The sequence below is a fragment of the Acomys minous genome (genome assembly GCF_964271855.1).
Source record: "Acomys minous genome assembly, chromosome: 12".
NCBI lineage: Eukaryota > Metazoa > Chordata > Mammalia > Rodentia > Muridae > Acomys > Acomys minous.
In genome coordinates this window covers 62651171-62672956 of record NC_140493.1, presented here as the reverse complement: position 1 = coordinate 62672956, position 21786 = coordinate 62651171, and the positions used below count along the sequence as shown (strand labels likewise).

Below are 21786 nucleotides of genomic sequence, written 5' to 3'. Positions count from 1 at the left end.
TCGCCCCTTGTCTCTCGAGCTTTTTCCTCTTTCCCTTCCAAGCACCCTCCGCCTCCTGTCCAGCCAGTCCCTTGGTTTAAGTTGTCTCTGCTTTCTTGCCTGCTGGTCCTCGGGCGGTCTGACACTGTGCCTTCTCTGGCTTTATCCACCTGTGCGTCTCTCGCTCGCCTCACCAGGTGCGCGCCCGGAACCCTGAACCCCGCTGCGCGTGCGCCTTGAGCTCTTGGCTGGGGAGACAGGATCGCGTAGTTGGAGAAACTTCAGCGGCTAGGTTTGCGGTGAGCATCGCATCCACGCCCCGCGACCGACACCCGCGTGAGGCTAGGCCAGGTGAGCCAGCCGACTGCGCTTTGCGCGATGGGCTGCTCCAGCAGTGCCCTCAACAAGGCGGGCGACAGCAGCAGGTTCAGCGGTGGAGGTGAGCAAGGGACCCACACCGCACACACTCGGGCTGGGGGATTCTGTGGGCTGGCTACCCCTGAGATCAAGAGGGTGCGGCTCTGGCCCAACCTCTCCAGCAGGGGGCGAGCTCCTTCTCCGGGAAGGAGAGCGCAGCCGGGAGGGTATTCCGTAAAATCTAGAGTTGACCCGTTGCTACTGAGGTGTGCTCATCCCAGTGCCCCAGTGCGGAGCGCTCACAAGGTGCTGCCTTGCCTGGTGGAGAGAGGGTTCGAGGTGCTAAATTACTGACTAAACTAGCTGCTACATCTCTTTCACCATACAGATGAGAAATGTCCCATTGAGAGTCCTATTTTGCTCTCCCGTGGACCATTCAGCATCGTCAGATGACAAAACGCGGAGCACACACACACATGGGCATCCCTCCCATATACTAGGTTCCGCCTGAGGATTTGAAGTGGTCTCAGACACTTTCCCCTGTCCCTGATTTTCCCCGTCTTTGAGGCAAATGTGTGTGATGAAAGATAGTAATCACTGATTATTGTAAAGAAATTCAGCCACCACATTTTGATCATCTACTTACTCTGCAGAGATGCTGGAGTTGCTCACATAACTCCCAGAAGCTGAGAGTGGAACATAAGCATGTAAGATCATTGCGACATTGATAAATAATGTAGAAAGAACAGACATAAAGGAACGGACTGGAGAGAGACTGGTTTCACAGTGAGCCCTCTTCTTAGATTATAAATTGCTAGCATTTTGAACATTGACAGCTAAGTGCAGTCCTTCAAGCTGCTTACAGTCTTCATCATGGCTCACTTTAGGGGGAATGTTATTTTAATTCCTTTTCACTGGTGTTAGCATCCCGTGTTACTGCAGTAGCAGAGTTTGTGTGTGTGTGTGTGTGTGTTGTGTTGTGTTGTTTTTAGAGACGGGGGTTCTTTGTGTAGCCCTGGCTTTCCTGGACTCACTTTGTAGACCAGGCTGGGCTCGAACTCACGGAGATCTGCCAGCTTCTGCATCCCCAGGTGCTAGGATTACAGGCATGTGCCACGATAACCAACTAGTAGCAGATTTTTTTTCTTTTGTTTTGGTGTGTGTGTGTGTGTGTGTGTGTGTGTGTGTGTGTGTGGTGTATTGTTTTGTTTTTAGAGACAGGGGTTCTTTGTGTAGCCCTGGCTTTCCTGGACTCACTTTGTAGACCAGGCTGGCCTCGAGCTCACAGAGATCCAACTGCTTCTGCATCCCCAGGTGCTAGGATTACAGGTGTGTGCCATGATGCCCAGCTAGTAGCAGAGATTTTTTTTTTTTCTAGACAGGGTCTCTCTGTGTAGCCTTGGCCGTCCCAGACTCACTTTGTAGACCAGGCTGGCCTCAAACTCACAGCGATCCGCCTACCTCTGCCTCCTGAGTGCTGGGATTAAAGGCGTGCGCCACCACGCCCGGCTTGTAGCAGAGATTTTTGATTGTCTTGTTTTGTGGCAGAGAACACAAGATTATCACGGAAGATGCTTCAGAACTCAGCCAACATGTCCTACTCAGAAACGTGTTGCTGTTACTTTTGTGCTGTGTGACCATCGAGATTTCTTCCTTCCATAGATAAACAGAAAGTGAGGAAGTGGATGAAAATAAAAGCCATATATGCAAACTATTCAAACCCTTGTCACCGACGATATTAAGGCACTAAAACTCCTAATGCACAGAGCCTGCTGACTTCCCCCCACGAGCTCAGAACCCCTCACACCTCAGCAGGCTCCAGCGAGGCCAGTGCACTCAGAAATTGTTTTCTTTCTTTTCTTTTTAAAAATTTTTTTGGTTTCTCAAGACAGGGTTTCTCTGTGTAGCCTGGGCTGTCCTAGACTCCCTGTGTAGACCAGGCTGGCCTTGAAGTCACAGTGATCTGCCTGCCTCTGCCTCCCGAGTGCTGGGATTACAGATGTGCTCTACCATGCCAGTCTCAGAAATTGTTTTCATGTTGATTCTCATAAAATTGGGTGGATTTTTGTGCTTGTTCCATGATATTTCCTTACTGGTATCATTATGAGAAATATGAGAAAAAGTGAGGCTCTCAAGAGATAATATCTCACTTTCTCTCTTCCCTTCTCACTGGCTTCCTGTTTAATGAGCAGAGCACTTGGTTAGGGTGAGTGTATCTCAGTGGTAGAACGTGTGGGCAGTATGCCCACGGTGCAGTGCTCAGCGAGCGTACACACACACACACACACACACACCAGGGAATGTAATTCCAGGAGTAGCAAATGCATCTAATCAATAGAACGGGGGCTTTCATTATCCCATTTAGAAGGTATTTGAGTTAAACTCTCATTTTTTTTTAACCCTTGCTTTCTTTTGTTGTAAGATTCCATGAATATTTTTCTGAAAAAAATGTTAAACACTTGCCAACAAATTGAAGTGTATATAACATTGATTAACATGGAGCATAAATTGCTCGAAACATACACCAACAGGTGTATCCGCCTCTAAGCCTTCATTTGACGATACACCGGTAACTGAATACTATTGTATGAGAACATTTCAACTTTGTGATCTTAGAGGCCTGATAAATAATTCATTACTTTCTCTACAGCTTGAAGTTTCTTTAAATCCTTGATACAACCTAAGCCTGTGTGTGTGTGCTTTTAGATACAAATAGTCCACGTTCATTAAATGCCCGTAACACGCATCCAGCTCCTCACAGTGCTTAGTGTGGCATAGGCTGTTGGTGAAAACTAAGCTGAGGAGGAAGCTTCAGAACTGTTCCAGCTGGCCGAAGTGCAGGGCTCTAAAGGGAACGGCACTTAGTCTAAAACGGCAGGAGGCCGTGAAAAGCCCCCAAACGCTTTCCTCTTTCTGTCCGTTCCTAAATCTTATGTCAGAGACTTTGCCAGATCCCCATCAGGTTCACCTTGAGGTCACTCTTAAATCAGATCCCCAAAGGCTGATAGTGGCACACACCTGCAATCCCAGCACTTGGGAGACGGAGGCAAACGAATCTCTGAGTTAGAGGCCAGTCTAATGTAGAGACGGAGTTCCAGGGTAGTCAGGGCTGGCTATACAGAGAAACTCTGTCTTTAAAAACAGAAAAGAAAGGAAGGAAGGAAGGGAGGAAAGAAAACCTCAGCATGTTGTGTGCTTAAATGTCTTTAAAATTGCTGTTTGTAATTATCTGTTGAATGGGTCACTTCATTCAACCTTATAACAATGCTATGACTAAGCACTATGCTTGTTTCTACTTTACAGAAATGTGTAAATAATTTACCACAAGTCAGAGCTTCCAAGAGTTGAAGTGGGGCTTTGGACATAGTTGTTTAAGCCAGTTTGTGCTAACTATAATTAAATGTTTTTGGCTCAGATCACTCTAGACCCCCATTAAGCATGTGGTCACTCACTCTGGAAACAACAAAAGAAACACACTAAGAAGTACCTATTCTCATACCTAAATGTTATGTAAAAAGTATGTAGCATATAATATATCATATATTATTTATAAATATGTAATGTATTACATAGAATAAAATATATTACACTATTATATAGATGTCACATAATTTATATTATATACTAGTACATTACATAACATTAATATTAGTATGTAATATTAATAATACATTAGTATTGTATTTTTTGGTTGTTTCTATAGCAAGTGACTGCAAAACTAATGGAGCTTTAGAGTGCTTTGAGGCATACAAGTAAATATATTATAACAAATAAAGTATCTATTATAATCCCTAAGTAGCTAGGTGCAGTGGCATACTCCTATTATGTCAGCACTGGAAAGCAAAGGCAGGCAGATATCTGAGTTTGAGGCCAGTCTGGCCTACCAAGTGAGTCCAGAAGGGGTGGGGCGTGGTGTCACACACCTTTAATCCCAGCATTCAGGAGGCAAAGGCTGGTGGATTGCTGTGAGTTTGAGGCCAGTTTGGTCGATAAAGCAAGTCCAGGACAGCCAAAGCTACATAGAGAAACCCTGTCTCAAAAAAAACAAAAGCCAAACCCAAGTTAAAACAAAACAAAACAAAAAAACCCTAAGTATGAGGCAGAGAAATAGGAATATTTGGTGGACATTTAAAACTTTTTTTTTTTTTTGAGACAATGTTTCTCTTGTAGTCCTGGCTATCTTGTACTCCATTTGTAGACCAGGCTGGCCTCAAACTCACAGAGATCCACCTGCCTCTGCCTCTTAAGTGCTGGGATTAGAGGCCTGTGCCACCATGCCTGGCTCCAGCAAACATTTTTAATTTTAAAGACTTTAAAAACTGTGTGCGGCCAGGTGTGGTGGTGCATACCTTTAATCCCAGCACTTGGGAGGCAGAGGCAGATGGATCGCTGTGAGTTCGAGGCCAGCCTGGTCTATAAAGGGAGTCCAGGACAACCAGTACAGGTATACAGAGAAACCGTGTCTCATAAAACAAAACCAAACCAAGAAGCTCTGTGTGCATTTGAGTGTAGGTGCCTGTGGCATTGGGTTGGGTGGTGAGAGCCAGTGATGTAGGTGCTGGGACTAGAACTCTGAATTTGGGCTCTTCACTGCTGAGCTGTTTTTCTGGCTCCCACCTTTTTCTTCTGAGGTAACTGTCTAGCTGAACCTAGAGCTCATTAGACTAGGCTGGCTGGCCAAGGAGCCTCAGAGATCCGTCCGTCTCTGGCCCCTAGTGCTGAGATTATAGGCGCCATCTTCTGGTGGGTTCTGAGGATCTGAACTCAGGTCCCCATGCTTGCCTGAAGACTCTATTTAGACCCAGAAGACCCTATTTTCTAGGCTCAAATGCCAGTCAGTCAGCGGATACTGTTAGACAGCTACTGGGCTGCAATGGACTAATGTGTTCCACTGATGGTGGGGGGATACTTGCTCTCACTCTGCAGAGGTGAGCTCCGGGCCTACACCCAGGACTTCCCGGCACCCCTGAAGCCAGGATAGCAGCCGTGTGCCTCCCTTGGGAACGGAGGAGACTGGCCTCTGGCTGCTCCAAGCTTAGAACAGGGCCCGATTTGCTACAGTGGCTCTTGCATTTTTACTCAAGAGCCCTGAGAAGTGTGAGGAAAGAGGCTTTCGTTTTGGGAAGAAAGGCTAGGTAAAGGTTAGAACTTCCTAAGTTTATCTGAGCAAATTCTAAGCGTTACAGCTGTTTCCGGCCTGATGGAATCTGAACGTGGAGCTTGTACCCACTTCGCAGGCTTTAACGTGGTCTCTCCATGCTCTTTCCGCTCCACCAGCTCCCGGGGACACACGAGTAACGACTCCCCTATTCTTTCCTGATGTAAATGTCATATCTTTCTGCCAGGACTCCCCACCCCTGTCATTTGCAGTTTTAAGCTCCAATGTGGACGAAATAAATACAGGGTAATTATTGATGAATCCATTGCTAGGTTAATGTGTACGTTTCCACCGGCGGCTATAATCATCTGTTTGTTCTAACTGGAACTTCCACTAGCTGCTTGGAGCCTGTTCCCCAGGCAACCGGGAAGGTTTGAATTTCACAGGTGAGAGAATGATCTTTGTAAAGCTCTTTGTCCAGCCTTCAACTAATATTTTCACATAGTGACAATTCAATTTTTTTTTCCGGTTTTTCGAGACAGGGTTTCTCTGTATAGCCTTGGCTGTCCTGGATTCACTTTGTAGACCAGTCCAGCCTCAAACTCACAGAGATCCACCTGTCTCTGCCTCCTGAGTGTTGGAATTAAAAGCATGCGCCGCCACGCCCGGCTAAGAGTATTTTTTTTATTACTATAATTTATTCATATTATACCCGGATTGTAATCCCCTCTCTCCTGCCCCCCCCACATCTATTCCCCTCCTCCAGACCTCTGACAGGTGGGGTCCTCCTCCCCCACATCTGACCACAGCCCATCAGGCCTCATCCGGACAATCTGCATCACCCTCCTTAGTGTCTCCACAGGGCCTCCCCGTCAAGGGGGAGAGATCAAATCCCGGCCACCAGAGCTCTTGTCAGAGGCAGTCCCCCACTCCCCTCCCCTTCCCCGTGTGGAGAATGAGCTGTCCGTTGGCTACACTGGAACAGGGGGTCCAAGTCCTCCGTTTGCGAGAGTATTTTTTTTTTTTAGTGTATTGCAAATATTCTTTCCCTGTCTTTATTTGTAAAACACAGTGCATACACTCTCCCCGCTGTTCTGTGTCTTTTCCTAGTCTAACAACATGAAAGTCTTGTTATCCCTCCTATATCTGCACAGTGACCTGCTGTGTGACTTATTTGGCGCAGTGACCTGCTGTGCGACTTATTTGACCAGTCCCCTACTGGGGGACATTCCATCTCTCTCCAGTCTTTGTTGTTGTAAACAAGGTTGTGGTGAATTCCTTTGTGCACACATCATTTGCCTACCTGCAGGCAATTCTCAGAAGTGTCACTGCAGGGCCAAAGGGGGTACGCGCTTACAATTGTGACAGGAAACTGCCTAAATGCTCCTGTGACAGTAGCACTGAGTTTACAACCTCAACACAACAGAAATCCTTCAGACATTTCTACAGCCACATCAAAACGTGAGAAGGCCGGACGCAGAAGAGAGGGCAACTGCTCTATTCCACGTTTATGCTGTGCCTTTGGTGCCCTGAGAGGCCTTACAAAACAAACATTAGTACCAAACGTAGGTGGCAAACTGAAGCCGTGTGGAGACGCGGTATTAAGTGATGGAGCTGGGACTTAAGCCAATGTATGACTCCTAACCGCTTACTTGGCGTGCAGCCTCCAGTCCACCCGCAGTCTGGTCCCAGCCTTGCAGAAACTTGTGCTTGGCAACTCCATAGCCCATGTGTAGGAAGAGTGGAGTCAGTACTGTTAAGAGTAGGTGGTGAGTGGATGGGTCACAGGGATCTGGGACGATAAGAGGACACTCGGGAAAGCAGGGGAAGGAGGAGGAGGAGTGGAGAAACAACAGGAAATAAAAAGTCGTACAAGCCGGAAGTGGTGGCCCACGTCTGTAATTCCAGCACTCGGGAGGCAGAGGCAGGCACGTCTCCATGAGTTCAAGGCCAGCCTGGTCTACAGAGCAAGTTCCAGGACAGCCAGGGCTACACAGAAACCTTGTCTCAAAAAACTAAAAATAAAAAATAAAATTAAATTAAATTAAATAGCACAGACCCCCAAGGCTGTGCAGTGTTGGGCTGTGACGATAGTCTCTTAGGCTTGCAAGAAAGGCAAACTGTGACACAAGGCTTGATTGTATAGCACAAGGCCAAGCTTCTGCAAGGCTGCCTCGTCCAAGCTCACCAGCAGTTTCACTTCTGTGTTAATGTTTCACAGCGTCAAGTCTGAAAGGGTATCACAGCACCAGGGATGCTTACTCGAAGCCTTACCAATATCTGTTAAAAAGCATCGAGCTCCACTGTGTGCGAGACCTGCGCTGTCTGTGAGTGTTGGCAGGACTGCGCCGTACAAAAATACTAGAGTGTGGTTGTGACCGGTGAGAGTAAATGTCTCCCAAGTGCCGTGGTGCCGCAGAGGCTTCTGTACCTTCTTTGATCCTCTCCTTGGGAATTTCCTTAAAGTCCTGGAGTGTATAGTGCGGAGTGTTGCATTCTTACGTATAAGTCCAAGACTGTCCAACCTTTGCCCTCTAAGAATGAAGATATATATCATGTATGTATCATATATATGTATATATATCATGTATATGTATATATCATATATGTATGTATGTGTATATTGTGTGTGTGTGTGTGTGTATGTGTGTGTGTGTGTGTGTGTGTGTGTGTGTGTGTGTAAATGCCCCTAGGAGTCCAGCCAAAGGTGGGAAGAAGGACTGTAGGAGCCAGAGGCATCAAGGACACCACAAGAAACCCCACAGATTCAACTAACCTGGGCTCATAGGGATTCCCAGAGACTGAACCACCAACCAGGCAGCCTGCACAGAACTGACCTAGGCCCCTGCACACGTGTTACAGTTTGTAGCTGGGTGTTCTTGTGGCACTCCTAACAGTGGGAACAAAGGCTACCTCTGATACTTTGGCCAGTTTGCGGGCCCTTTTCCTCCTCATGCTGGGTTGCTTTGTCCAGCCTTCATACAAGGGGAGGTGCCTAGTCTTACTGTCACTTGCTATGCCATTGCTGGTTGATATCCATGGGAGACCTGACCTTTTCTGAAGAGAAACAGAGGAGAAGATAGGGTGGGGGAGGGGGCAGGGACTGAGAGGGGATGAACAAGGGGGAAACTCTGCAGTTGGGATGTAAAAAATAATAATAAAGAAAGACATTTTAATGCTGGTGTGTTTAACCAAGTGTTATCTATGTTGTGTGTTTCTGTTCCTCACTCTGTGGGAATGAATGGCTTTCTTACAGTGTGCTGGTGATTCCTCAGCCCTCAGGAAACAGCCAGGCAGGGTGTCGACAGCCCAAGACCTTCAGGAGCAGCTTCCTTCCTGTGCATTATTCTGTGTGCCAGTACATGAGAGAGTGTGTGCATCAACGGAGTGCGCAGGCTGTGGCTCCTCCATTTCTACCAGTGCTACCAGCCACCCTAACTAGTAAAGACCCATACTGAAGCACCCTCTTTTTGTTTATTTTTCCCTATACTCATTAATAATGATGATGGCTTTCCTTTTTACTTTTTTTCCTCTTTTTGTCTATAAGCTACTTTTCTTGTCCTTTTATATTTTATTTGTCCATTAGTCTGATAAAAAAAAAAATATATATATATAGTTTCTTTCTTTCCTTTTTTTTTTTTTTCTCGAGACAGGGTTTCTCTGTGTAGCCTTGGCTGTCCTGCAGACCAGGCTGGCCTCAAACTCACAGCGATCCACTTGCCTCTGCCTCCGAGTGCTGGGATTAAAGGCGTGTGCCACCACACCCAGCTATAGTTTCTTTTGTTAACTCCTTTTCTTTTTCTTGCCCCAGATTAGATGGCTATAGGATGCTTCAGTTATCTGTGCACTTTGTGTGTGTGTGTGTGTGTGTGTGTGTGTGTGTGTGTGTGTGTTTGTATTTGTTTCAACATAGTGTTTGTATTTGTTTCAACAAAGTGAGGGACAGCAGGCATCAGTGATTGGGACTGTAGCTTTAGGAGACTGGAGCGATGGCTCGGGGATTCTAAGCACGTGCTTTTCCTGCAGACGGAGTGAGTTCAGTCCCTTTGTGGGGAGGCATACACCTGTAACTCCACCCTGGAGGATCGGATGCCATTTTCTAGTCTCCTTAGGCACTGCACTCGTGAGTGCAACCCTCACGCCCTCTCATACACATTATAGATACATACTTTTTAAGTTAGGGGCTGGAGAGATGGCTCAGCACCAACTGCTCTTCCAGAGGACTCAGGTTCAATTCCCAGCATCCATTTGGTGGCTCACAGTTCCAGGGACTCAGTGACTCCTTCTGGCCTCTGAAGGCATCACAGTCATGTGCACATACCCACACACATAATCAAAGATAATAAAAATGAATCTTTAGAAAAAAATGAATCTATAAAAAAAGAACGTAAGTGAACTGGGCATAGTGGTGCACACGTTTAATGCCAGTCCTCTGGAGGTAGAAGCAAGTAGATCTCAGTTCGAGGCCAGGCTGGTCTTCCTAATGAGTTTCAGGACAGCCAGGGCTACATGGTCTCTACCCTGTCTCAAAACAAAACAAAACAAACAAGGATGTAGGTTCTGGCAGGTATGGTGGCACACAGTTATCATCTCAGCGCTAGGGAGATGTTGGCAGAAGAATAGTCTCTGTTTTCAAAACTGAAAAGAAAGTGTGTGAGCCAGGTGGTGGTGGCGCACGCCTTTAATCCCAGCACTCGGGAGGCAGAGCAGGAGGATCTCTGTGAGTTCGAGGCCAGCCTGGTCTACAGATCGAGTCCAGGACAACCAAGGCTTTACAGAGAAACCATGTCTTGAAAAACAAAACAAAACAAAACAAACAAACAAAAAAAGTGTGTGGGTCTATAGAGGGACTGTCTGGGCTCAAACCCTGGGTCAGGATCACTTATTAATTATGTCACTTTGAACTAGTCACTCCTATTTCTTTGCCTCATGGTCAATAGTGACGTCTATTTCAGAAACTTGTTCCAAGGAATCAACAAGTTAATATATATAATATATATAGAGAGAGCTTAAATACTGCCCAAGACAGGGAAGGCACAGTGGCCAGCCAGGCAAACGCAGCCCACTACCTGATTTGTAAGGTTAGTTTCGGTCAACAAAGACCTAAACATTCATTATGCATTGTCTGTGGCTGCTTCCTCAGTGCTCCAGAATGAGAGCTTGTACTTAAATGTTAGCAGGTAGGAAGAAAACGTTTTTTGTTTGTTTTTGTTTTGTGTGTGTGTTTTTTGGCTTTTTTTTTTTTTTTTTAAGACAAGGTCTCTCTGTTAGCCTTGGCTGTCCTGCACTCAATTTGTAGACCAGGCTGGCCTTGAACTCAAAGCTATCTGCCTGCCTCCGTCTCCCGAGTGCTGGTATTAAATAAAGGCTTGTACCACCACGCCTGGCTTTGGTTTTTTTATTTTATTTTAATGTCGATAGGTCTTTTTAGTTAATTTGTAGTACATGAACTATTACTTAAGTTCACCTCTGCTCAAAATGAGGATAGCAGCTGGTGGATAGATAGAATCACGCTTGGTGTCGAATTGGAGTCATGGCAGCAGGACAGTCACACAGCAGGACAGTCACGCAGCAGGACAGTCACGGCAGCAGGACAGTCACGGCAGCAGGACAGTCAAGCAGCAGGACAGTCACGCAGCAGGACAGTCACGGCAGCAGGACAGTCACGGCAGCAGGACAGTCAGGGCAGCAGGACAGTCACGCAGCAGGACAGTCACGCAGCAGGACAGTCAAGCAGCAGGACAGTCACGCAGCAGGACAGTCATGGCAGCAGGACAGTCATGGCAGCAGGACAGTCATGGCAGCAGGACAGTCACGCAGCAGGACAGTCAGGGCAGCAGGACAGTCATGGCAGCAGGACAGTCACGGCAGCAGAACAGTCAGGGCAGCAGGACAGTCAGGGCAGCAGGACAGTCACGCAGCAGGACAGTCACGCAGCAGGACAGTCATGGCAGCAGGACAGTCACGCAGCAGGACAGTCATGGCAGCAGGACAGTCACGCAGCAGGACAGTCATGCAGCAGGACAGTCACGCAGCAGGACAGTCACGCAGCAGGACAGTCAGGGCAGCAGGACAGTCAGGGCAGCAGGACAGTCACGCAGCAGGACAGTCATGGCAGCAGGACAGTCAGGGCAGCAGGACAGTCAGGGCAGCAGGACAGTCACGCAGCAGGACAGTCATGGCAGCAGGACAGTCATGGCAGCAGGACAGTCACGCAGCAGGACAGTCAGGGCAGCAGGACAGTCACGCAGCAGGACAGTCACGGCAGCAGGACAGTCAGGGCAGCAGGACAGTCATGGCAGCAGGACAGTCACGCAGCAGGACAGTCAGGGCAGCAGGACAGTCACGCAGCAGGACGGTCAGGGCAGCAGGACAGTCATGGCAGCAGGACAGTCAGGGCAGCAGGACAGTCATGGCAGCAGGACAGTCACGCAGCAGGTTGTCAGCAGCAGGACAGTCAGGGCAGCAGGACAGTCACGCAGCAGGACAGTCACAGCAGCAGGACAGGACAGTCACGCAGCAGGACAGTCAGGGCAGCAGGACAGTCAGGGCAGCAGGACAGTCACGCAACAGGACAGTCACGCAGCAGGACAGTGCATACACTGTGATGCGTGATGCAAAGGACAAAAGCATCCACAACAGCTCCCTGGTGTTTCTTCGATGGGGAATATCCTTCCCAGAATGCAACTGGGAAGAAAGCAGTGGGGATGTGAGCTTGGTGGGCTGCTCTGTTGGTCAGGTGTTGAAGCTCTATTTCCCAAAGCTGCCTAATAGCAGATTTTCATGACTTTCTTATGAGATAAATGAAAGGTGCTGTGATCTGAAGAGGGCGGACGTCTCAGCTGAAAAACTGAAGTAACTTCCTCCCATTTACCGTAGACAACTGCAAGGCTGCCTGAGGCCCTGGGGATCCTGTGTGCCGTAGCACAGGATTTCTCCTTGCTGGGTAGAAACTTCATTTCCAATCAGGGCAGTGAACTTGACTGGAAAGCATCTACTGTAATGTGAATTTCAGGTATGTTAGCTCTGGTTTTAATCCTTCCAGTAATGCGGCCTGGTATTCAGTTTCTTTGTGTGCCCATCACAACGGTGCTTGCAACAAGAGTTCCGTTGTCTCAGCTGTCACAGCAATTTTGTGGCCTCGACTGGTTTACAACAGAGTCAGAGATAATGAGCATCAAAGGATTAGGCTGGGAGCGGGGTAGGATTGGATGGAAACAGAAGGCTTGGAAAACAGACACATCTTTCCACAGTTTTGGGTGTGGAACCAATGCATCTGTCCTCAGCACTTCCCACGGCCTGTCTCCTGTGTGCGCACCCAAATAGAAGTAGCTCAGTGCCTTCAAGTTAGGGTGCGAGAGGACATGTACCACTCGTCCACGTTGAGGATGGGGCTCGTGTGCAGAGTGGATGCAGATGCTCAGATGCCGAGTACTGTAGAAGTACCAAGCTGTGGTTGTTGAGGAAGCAGGCATTGTTTGGATTTCCTACGGACGATTAGCCTAACACAGCATAGAAGAGCCCTGCTTTATGGCTTGCTACAATCCCTGTGCCCAGTCCAGAACCTGCCTGTGACAGAATCAAAGCCTGAAAGTGGAATGAAGCATCTCTTATTTGTTTTTGTTTTTCGAGACAAGGTCTTTCTGTGTAGCCTTGGCTGTCCTGGACTAACTCTGTAGACCAGGCTGGCCTCGAACTCACAGCGATCCGCCTGCCTCTGCCTTCCGAGTGCTGGGATTAAAGGCATGCTCCACCACAGCCTGGCCTTATTTGTAATTTTTAAATCAATTTTATTATTTTCTTTCTTTCTTCCTTTTTTTGTTTTTTGTTTTTGAAACAGGGTTTCTCTGTCTAACAGCTCTGGCTGTCCTGGAACTCTCTCTGTAAACCAGTCTGGCCTCGAACTCACAGAGATCTACCTGCCTCTGCCTCCCCAGTGCTGGGATTAAAGATGTGGGCCACCACCTCCTGGCCCAATTTTATCATTTTCAATTTCTCATATGGGTGTGTGACTGTGTGTGGGAATGTGTATGAACGAGTGTAGGTGCCTGTAGGGGCCAGAGGTGTCTGATCCTTTGAACCTGGAGTGGCTTGGGAGCTACCTGATGAGGCCACTGGACACCAAGCTGGGTCCTCCTAAAGGGTAGCACATGTCTTAACCTCTGAGCCATCTCTGTAGCCCTGAAGCTTTGTTTTTTGTTTTTTGTTTTTAAATAAAAATTGCCAGTGACACTTTCTGAGGTCAGTTGGGTCTGATCAAATTGTAGCTGCCATTGTGACAGTGGTTCCACTGCCCGTCACTGACCATGCTTTCAAGGCCATCAGGAGAAGGCTACACTTAGGTAGGTCAGTATTGACAGCTCACAGAGTTTACGGGCCTGTGCACCAGAGCCCTAGCCTGCTGCACGTCATTCTGCTGCTAAATGTCAAATAGCAGAGTTAACTAATAAAGAAAAACACTTATATTTTAAGCTTTTGGGGTTCTTTATTTTTTATTTTTTGAGACATGGTTTCTCTGTGTAGCCTTAGCTGTCCTGGAACTTGCTCTGTAGACCAGGCTAGCATCACACTCAGAGATCAGCCTGCCTCTGCCTCCCAAGTGCTGTGATTAAAGTTGTGGGCCACAACCTCAGGCACTTAGTAGATTCTTTTTTTTTTTTTTTTTTTAAGATTTATTTATTATGTATACAGTGTTCTGTCTGCATGCATGCCCGCCTGCTAGAAGAGGGCACCAGATCTCTTATAGATGGTCATGAGCCACTATGTTGTTGCTGGGAATTGAACTCAGGACCTCTGGGAAAGCAGTCAGTGCTCTTAGCCTCTGAGCCATCTCTCCAGCCCTCTTTTTTCTTTCTTTCTTTTTTTTTCCTGGTTTTTCAAGACAGGGTTTCTCTTGTAGTCTGACTGTCCTGGACTGCTTTGTAGAACAGGCTGTCCTCAAATTCACAGAGATCTGCCTGCCTTCACCTCCCAAGTTCTGGGATTAAAGGCATGCACCACCAGGCCCAACACTCATTAGATTCTTAAAAGATGTATACGGATTTAATTCAGATATAGTCTGGGTTACTTAATCCTCACTTTTTACCATGGATTAATCCTATTTAGTAAACTGAGTCTAGTCTTACACATTTAACTTTTTGTGAAATGCATTTGCTGTTAAAAATTCTATATAAAAACCTGTGCCTGGCGGATCGCTGTGAGTTTGAGGCCAGCCTGGTCTAAAAAGAGAGTTCCAGGACAACTAGGGTTACACAGAGAAACCCTGTCTTGGGGAAAAAAAAATCCAAACCCAAAACCTGTGCCGGTGTTTTGGGTGTGTCAGCATTTCCCTCCGGGGCTTTGTGCTTTAGAAGGGTGGCACCTTGGGAAAGTACCTAGCTGGAACAGGTGGGTGGACATGGCTCGCTTCGTTTCACTGACAGCGCCACTCACTGTAGTAACCGTTTCACCAGGAAGTGTCCCTGGGCAAACATCTGTGATGAATGCAGTAATGCACTTCCGTGTTAACTCCTGAAGGAAGCTAGTCCAGGACAGCCTTGTGTGAGTTGTTTCTCTGTGGTCCCGAGGAAGCGCTTTCATTATGCCACCTTTCTTGCTGTGGTTTTGAATGTCTCATTCATGATGAATGAGATAGGGAAGGGAGCCGGAGAGGGACATCTCAGCTTAGTCATGAGCCCTTGCACTGACAGCCTGGGCCTGACTGTTCAGAAAACTGGTACTGAGTTTTGCTTTTCCATCTCTGGACCTTCCTGTAAGAATCACACTCAGTTTGTAGAGCGAGGTGGAGAGACGTACTAGCCTCACCCCCAGCCCATACCTATCCTCTTTTTGCCTTTATTCCCAAACCACCCTTATAGTTGGGAACTTCCTTAGAGTTTGTCCTCTGTGGCTTTGTCAAACAGGGTTAGATGGTTGAGCTTGTCCTCAACTTTGCTTTTGGACCACTTCTTTTTAGCCTTGTCACCGGACTTATTCACTGGGTCTTTGTCTTTTTTGGCTGACTTTCCGGCATCTTTCTTCTTCTTGTCGTCCTTGATTGAAACGCAGAGAGTCTATACTAAACTTTTACTAAAGCTCTGTTCACAAATTTTGTTGTTCACACGCATCACTCTAAGCTCACCAGCGCCACCTACAGGCTCCTCCATGATCTCACTGCAGCTCTGGCTTCCAGCTCCCCTTCCCTCTAGACCTCATTTGCATTCTCTGGAACCCCAGAGAAGCTGCTCTGGAGGTTCACTGCTTCTCGGTTCTCTTCCCCCTGTGTCCACGTGACTGTCACAGCGCTTTGCATGGTTCTATGATGTCAGAAGGCAGAGTCTGTGGTTTTTCATATTCAGAAATTGCCTTTATACATCACCTATGTGTATACTTGGAAAAAGTATTTCTCTTTTTGTGATAAGCCATGTCATTAGAGTGCCTGTTGAGGTCCGATGAAAACAAGCTCTCATTTTGTGTTCTCTAAATTATGACACAGTGACTATTTTAAGCGATTACTACGGAATTGAAAGACGGTACTAATGTACAATGGGAAAGGGTGGGGTGGTGAAGGAAATAGGTTAGAAAACCGAGCTACGGCATCCTTTTCTTTCACAGGAGGAGTTTATTGAAATACCCCAAGCCAAAACATCCTACAGTACAATTCATTTCGATACCTAGAGAAAAGATTCTTCCAGCAAGGTGTGGTGGGGCACACTCAAAATCCCAGCACAGTGGGGCTGAAGCCAGAGGGTCCTATATAGGGGCCAGACTGTGTCAACAAACAAACAAACAAACAAACATCCTCTCCAAACAGCTAAAAGATTGAAAATAGTTGCCCCTAGAGAAGAGGAGATGGAAGGAGGAGACCTAAGCATTATTTAACTCCCTTGAGGACCAGGAAACAAGTCTTTAAATCATGTACATATATAATCAGGTTGGGAAAAGAGGAAGGAAATGAAGAAATCACCTTTTTAGAAGGGGGAGAGGGAAGAAGAAGAAAATATCCGACCCACTTTGACATTTGGGGTTTTTTCTTCCAGCTCTCCTCCCTCTGTGATTTCTTTCTCTCCTCCTCCTCCTCCTCCTCCTCCTCCTCCTCTTCTTCTTCCGTCCTTCCTTTTAACTTATCTGTGATCACCTGTAGCACCAGTGTCTGGCTTTGTGGGCTGTGCCATGTGGCCACCTGTACCACCAGTCTCTGGCTTTGTGGGCTGTCCACTACACAGCAGACTTTGCCCTAACACCTGAGTTTTGCTTCCCCTTGTTTGGTCAACCCAGCGTGAATGCTGACCTCTCGTTTGCACGCACAGGTTCTATCCTTGGTCAGCACATGGTCTTCAGAGTCATATGTTGGCTCTGTTTCTTAACAATTAAACTTTATTATACAACCCAACTAGCTTACACAAGAAGGAAAAAAGGTTAAAGGGACAAAAGAGTGAACCTTCCGGTATCCGTTCCACGGGACGGGTCCTTAGGTGTCTCTCTGGCCCGAGTGCTGGTCCGGCCTGGTTGCTGCTCTCCATGTGCTCTCCCCTGGCCTGAACTTGTTGTTCTCTCCTCCCCACCTCCCTCAGTCACATGGAAAGGGCGGTCTCCTTCTCCCGTTGAGGGTCAATTAGGAAAACAATAGCCCAGGTGGGGTTCCCAGGTCTGCTTCCTGAATTCTGGGCTCAGGATGGCTCCACTAAGTCTATCACAAGGTATTCATGGGATGCCCCAAGGGTAAAGCCCGCCAAGACTGCTTCCACCTGTGACAAAGCTTAATCTTTCCCACAGTCATAGTCTCTCATGGGACAATATTTCACCCAGTGGGATATATTTTTAGACTTTTAAATAGTTTTTCAGCTTCTGCTGTTATAAAAAAAAAAAAATCAGATGATACTCCTGCAACTATTTCTAAAATATTTTATATAAATTTCCAGTAGCTGGAGCACCAGGTCATGAGCCCAGGAATACAAACGTGTTGTCTAGTTGTTTCTTCTAATCACAGCCACTGTTTCATACATCCGGACGCCTCTCAGCCATCTCTGTGATGGGGGAGGGACTCGCTGCCATGTCACGTGTCAGGCTATGAGAGCTCTGCTCCCGAGGCTGTGCAGATGCAGGAGGAGCTGGGACAGCCCTGAGTTCATGCTTCCCAGCATTTTTCTTGTCATCTCTGCCCCCTCCCCCACTGCCCTCCCCCCCACCCCTCCCCCAGGATGACTTGAAACTCAGGTTGAGCTGTCCCTGCACTTCCCTTCCCAGGGTGCCTAGCCTTTGCCTCTGAGGGCTTCTCTATGGTGGAGCCTTTCTTTTTCACTCAGGGCCACTTTGAGTCTAACAGCCCAAGGACCACAGGGAAAGCTACAGAGGAGAAAGGTGAGAACAAGAGAAACAAAGCAAATGTGATGAACCAGTATGTGGGACAGGAGCCTTGATAGGGTGCTCAGGAGGAAGCTAGGTCACAGCACCCTGATGCTTAAGGTGAGGTATTTAGGCTGACAATGTTATAGGGCATTGATTTGGGAGTGAACCATTAAATCTACGTGATGTCAATTAAACTTTCCCAGGATAGCTAAATAATAATTCTGTTCTCTCTCTCTCTCTCTTTTTTTTTCATACTTATTTTTCAACTAAATGGTCAAAAAGTACCTTCAAATGATAATTCTTCCACTGTAGAACAAAGCAAGTTCTGTGTGGCCCAACCCAAACCATGTACACCAGGAAGAGAAGCTGCTTTTTATGGCAACGCACAAAGGGAAGGCCATCCTCCACCAGAGAGGCCCAAGGCTTCAGTGGTGCCTACAGCTAATGGTGTTAAATCCTACCACCAACCATCTCTGGCAAATGACAAGGCCCCTGGAAAGGATGCCACAGATCAGTCAGGACCCACGAAGAAGACTGAGCCTCGAGTGCAAAGGGAAGAGTGTGAGCCACCTCAGCCAGGAGCCAAAGACAATACACTAGGGACTGAGGAAATGAAGGAAGACGTGGAAGCAAGCACAGAGGCCCAGCCTGGAAAAGGAAACGCCGAAGAAGCAATGAATCAGCCTCTGAGCATGCCAGCAGAGAGGCACTCCCCCGGAGCAGGGAACAGCACGGAGATTCCACAGACTGGAGTGACGAAGCTTCTAGAAACCGCTGAGAGCATTCTGTCTCCAGAAACAGCTAAGGAGCTACCACCGGAAGGAGCAGTGGGAGAAGATGCACAGCCCCGGCTTCTAGAAGCAACTCCCAAAGAGAACAACTGTGCAGAAACAGTGGAAGGGAATCAGTCTGCAGAAAGCAGCGCACAGCAGCAACCTTGGGAAACACCAGGCAAAGCTGAGCAGCCCCAAGATCTAGATATCATTCTTAAAGATAATGAAACACCGCAAACGCCAGGCGGAAGCCAGCTTGTGCAAACGCCTGTGATGAACGAGTCACCCTGTGATGGCACCAGAAGTGCCCAGGAATCTCAGCCTGAAGCAAATGGTGGAAGCAGGGAGCAGCTGGCAGCCACTGCAGAGACGGCAGCAAATGTGGAACCGGTCAGAGAAATCCACACCGATAAAGAGGAGCAGCACATTGAAGGTAAAAGGAGGCTGGCCGAGGGTCGGCCTGCTTGGACAGACTCCAAGGGGATGGAGGCCCTTTGGGGCCTGAGTTGCCGGAAGTTTACTTGACCCAAACACAAAGGACTTCCACTGACTTGGGAAACACATTTCCTCAAGTCTCCCAGCAAATTGTTTCTAAAGCACAGGCTATGTCAAAAAAAAATTTAAATTTACTTTATTTTATTAGTAGTATCTCTGCTTGGATGCACATGTCCGGGTGGGTGTGTACCAGTGTGCAAAGGTGTGCAGGCCAGAGGCTGATGCCAGGTGTCTTCCTCGATTGCTCTCCCTGGCCACACCCCCCCGCCACCCCACCCCACCCCCCAGTTTGAGGTAGAGTCTCTCAATCTGTCGCTTATTGCTTTAGTTCTAGCTAACTGAATGGTGACTCTGTCTGGCTCATGAGCTCTAGGATATGTCTGTCTCTGCTGCATTACAGACGTGCTCTGTTGTACCCGACTTCTTACACTGAGTGCTGGGGGTTTGAACTCAGGCCCTCACACTTGTGTAGTGAGTGCTCTAATCCACTGAGTTATTACTTCATCCCCAAACAAAACTTTTCAAAAATGTCAATTTTTTAGGGAATTTTGCATCCTGATTTTACAAGCAGGCCAAGACTCAGGGATGTAAGTGATATAACATTGGCCTAGGAGGCTCTGGAGAATGAAGAGAATGTTGTCATGACAACATGGAAGAAATTTACTGTGTAGACCTACGGGGCAAAAATGGTCCCCAGTCGGGTAACATGTCTTCAGTGTGTCTTAGTCAGGGTGACTACTGCTATGATGAAATACCATGTCCAAAGCAAGTTGGGGAGAAAAGAGTTTATTTGGCTTACATTTCTATACCATAGCCCATCTTTGAAAGAAGTCAGGACAGGAACTCAAACAGGGCAGGAACCTGGAGGCAGGAGCTGATGCAGAGGCCATGGAGGGTGCTGCTTACTGACTTGCTCAGCCTGCTTTCTTATGGACCCCAGGGCCACCAGCCCAGGCATGACACCACCCACAGTGGTCTGGGCCCTCCCCCATTGATCACTAATTAAGAGCATGCCTTGCAGCTGGATCTTATGGTGCCATTTTCTCAATTGAGGCTCCTTCCTGTCAAATAATTCTAACTGTGTCAAGTTGACAGAAAACTATGCAGAACAGACTCTAAGCAAGCGTACCTCTTATTATCTCCTTTGGTTGCTCTTTTTCTAGGTGAGACAGGAGAAAAGGTGGAAGCAGAGAAGAAAAATGAGAAAGAAAGTGAAGAAGCTGAAACCAAAGAAAAAGACACAGGAGAAGCTGTGGATCGTGGAGCAGCAGAGGCCAGCAGCAGGAGGGCTAGTACACACAGTGTCAGAGCAGAGCAGGAAAATCTGAGGCCCTGAGGGCGGGTACCATCCTTCTGTGGCTACGTGGGCCATGCAAGGATAATGGAGCTATAGATTGACTGTAGGAACCAAGAGAGTGATGCTATTTTTTATTGTGTTATGCCATAAAAATGTAAAGCTAACACAAGTTTTTAGGTACTTAGGATAAATGTGCATTCAAAGTGACTATAGTCAGAGCCAATAAAAAATATAAGATTGTTTAAGAACATGAAGGTGATTTTCTTCCTTGTGGCCATTCAGGGTAAGGTGGCCAAAGAGGGCAACTCGGGATAAGAGAGTTAGTTACACAGTTATAATAATAATGATGGAATAAGAATAAGTACCCCCAGAATACAGGGGGTATGGCACCTCATATTTCTGTCCTTTAACAGAAATTAGACTAATGGGAGCCTTAGGGGTCTGAAATCTAATTACCTGCTGTCCTGAAATCTATCAAATGCTGCAGATCACTGTGTACCATGGCATACTAAAGGTTAACAAACATTTCCAGAGGAATGCAAACTGGGGTGACAGCAACGTTTGGCATTTTGGCGTTCTTCACGGTGAAAGAGTCCACATTTTCCTGTGCCATTTTTAATTGGCTGGTGATTTTATACCACCACATGCAGCTGTCAGAGTTTATTGTAACAGTGAAATCTTCCTTTATAGTGAGCCCTCAGATGGACAGATTAAATTAACAGGCACAAGCACAAAAGTCCATTCTTCATTGAGTGGCCTATCTTTCTGTGTTTGCTTATGTGTCAAAGCTAACTTTGAAGTTACTATGTAGACCAGGCTGGCCTTGAACTCAGAGCTATCCACCTGCCTCTGCCTCAAAACTCATTCCTTTCTTACAATTTTGTTTTGAGACAGAGCCTCATGTAGCCAGGATGGCCCTGAGTACCAGGTCCTCCTGCCTTGACTTCCTGAGTGCTTAGATTACATGTTTGCAATACCACAGTAGGGAGCCGGGTGGCGGTGGTGATGCACACCTTTAATCCCAGCACTTGGGAGGCAGAACCAGGTAGATCTCTGTGGGTTCGAAGCCAGCCTGGTCTACAAAGCGAGTCCAGGACAGCCAAGGCTACACAGAGAAACCCTGTCTCAAAAAAACAAACCAAAACAAAGCAATACCACAGTAGGTTCAAATAAAAATCATTCTTGAAAGGACTCTCTCTCAAAAAGTATGATATAGCTCTAATATAAAAGTTTTACAGGGCTAGACAGATGGGTCAGTGGTTAAGAGCACTGTCTGCTCTTCCAAATGACCCATGCTCAATTTGGCAGCTCACAACTGTCTGCAACTCCAGTTCCAGGGTTTCTAACACCTTCATATCAATGTACATAGAATAAATTAAATTATGAAAAATTATTTTAAAACATTTTGCAAACTGCCTACTAATGTTCTATTAGCCAAAGTACTTTCTCGCTTTTAGAAA

At 47.1% G+C, this 21786-nt stretch overlaps 1 protein-coding gene across 3 annotated transcripts; it reads left to right on the top strand.

Moving 5' to 3' along the window:
* ERICH5 (glutamate rich 5) lies at positions 1 to 20576 on the top strand. Of its 3 annotated transcripts, none has more exons than XM_084751329.1 (3): positions 1 to 418; positions 18074 to 18967; positions 20193 to 20576. In XM_084751329.1, the coding sequence occupies exons 1-3, from the start codon at positions 358 to 360 to the stop codon at positions 20363 to 20365; spliced, it is 1128 nt and encodes a 375-aa protein (XP_084607455.1). In that variant the 5' UTR covers positions 1 to 357; the 3' UTR covers positions 20366 to 20576. The 3 variants fall into 3 exon arrangements, with proteins under 3 accessions (XP_084607455.1, XP_084607454.1, XP_084607453.1); XM_084751328.1 differs by having other exon boundaries at positions 18044 to 18967; XM_084751327.1 differs by lacking the exon at positions 1 to 418 and adding an exon at positions 17642 to 17773 and having other exon boundaries at positions 18044 to 18967.
* The last annotated feature ends 1210 nt before the right edge of the window (positions 20577 to 21786 follow it).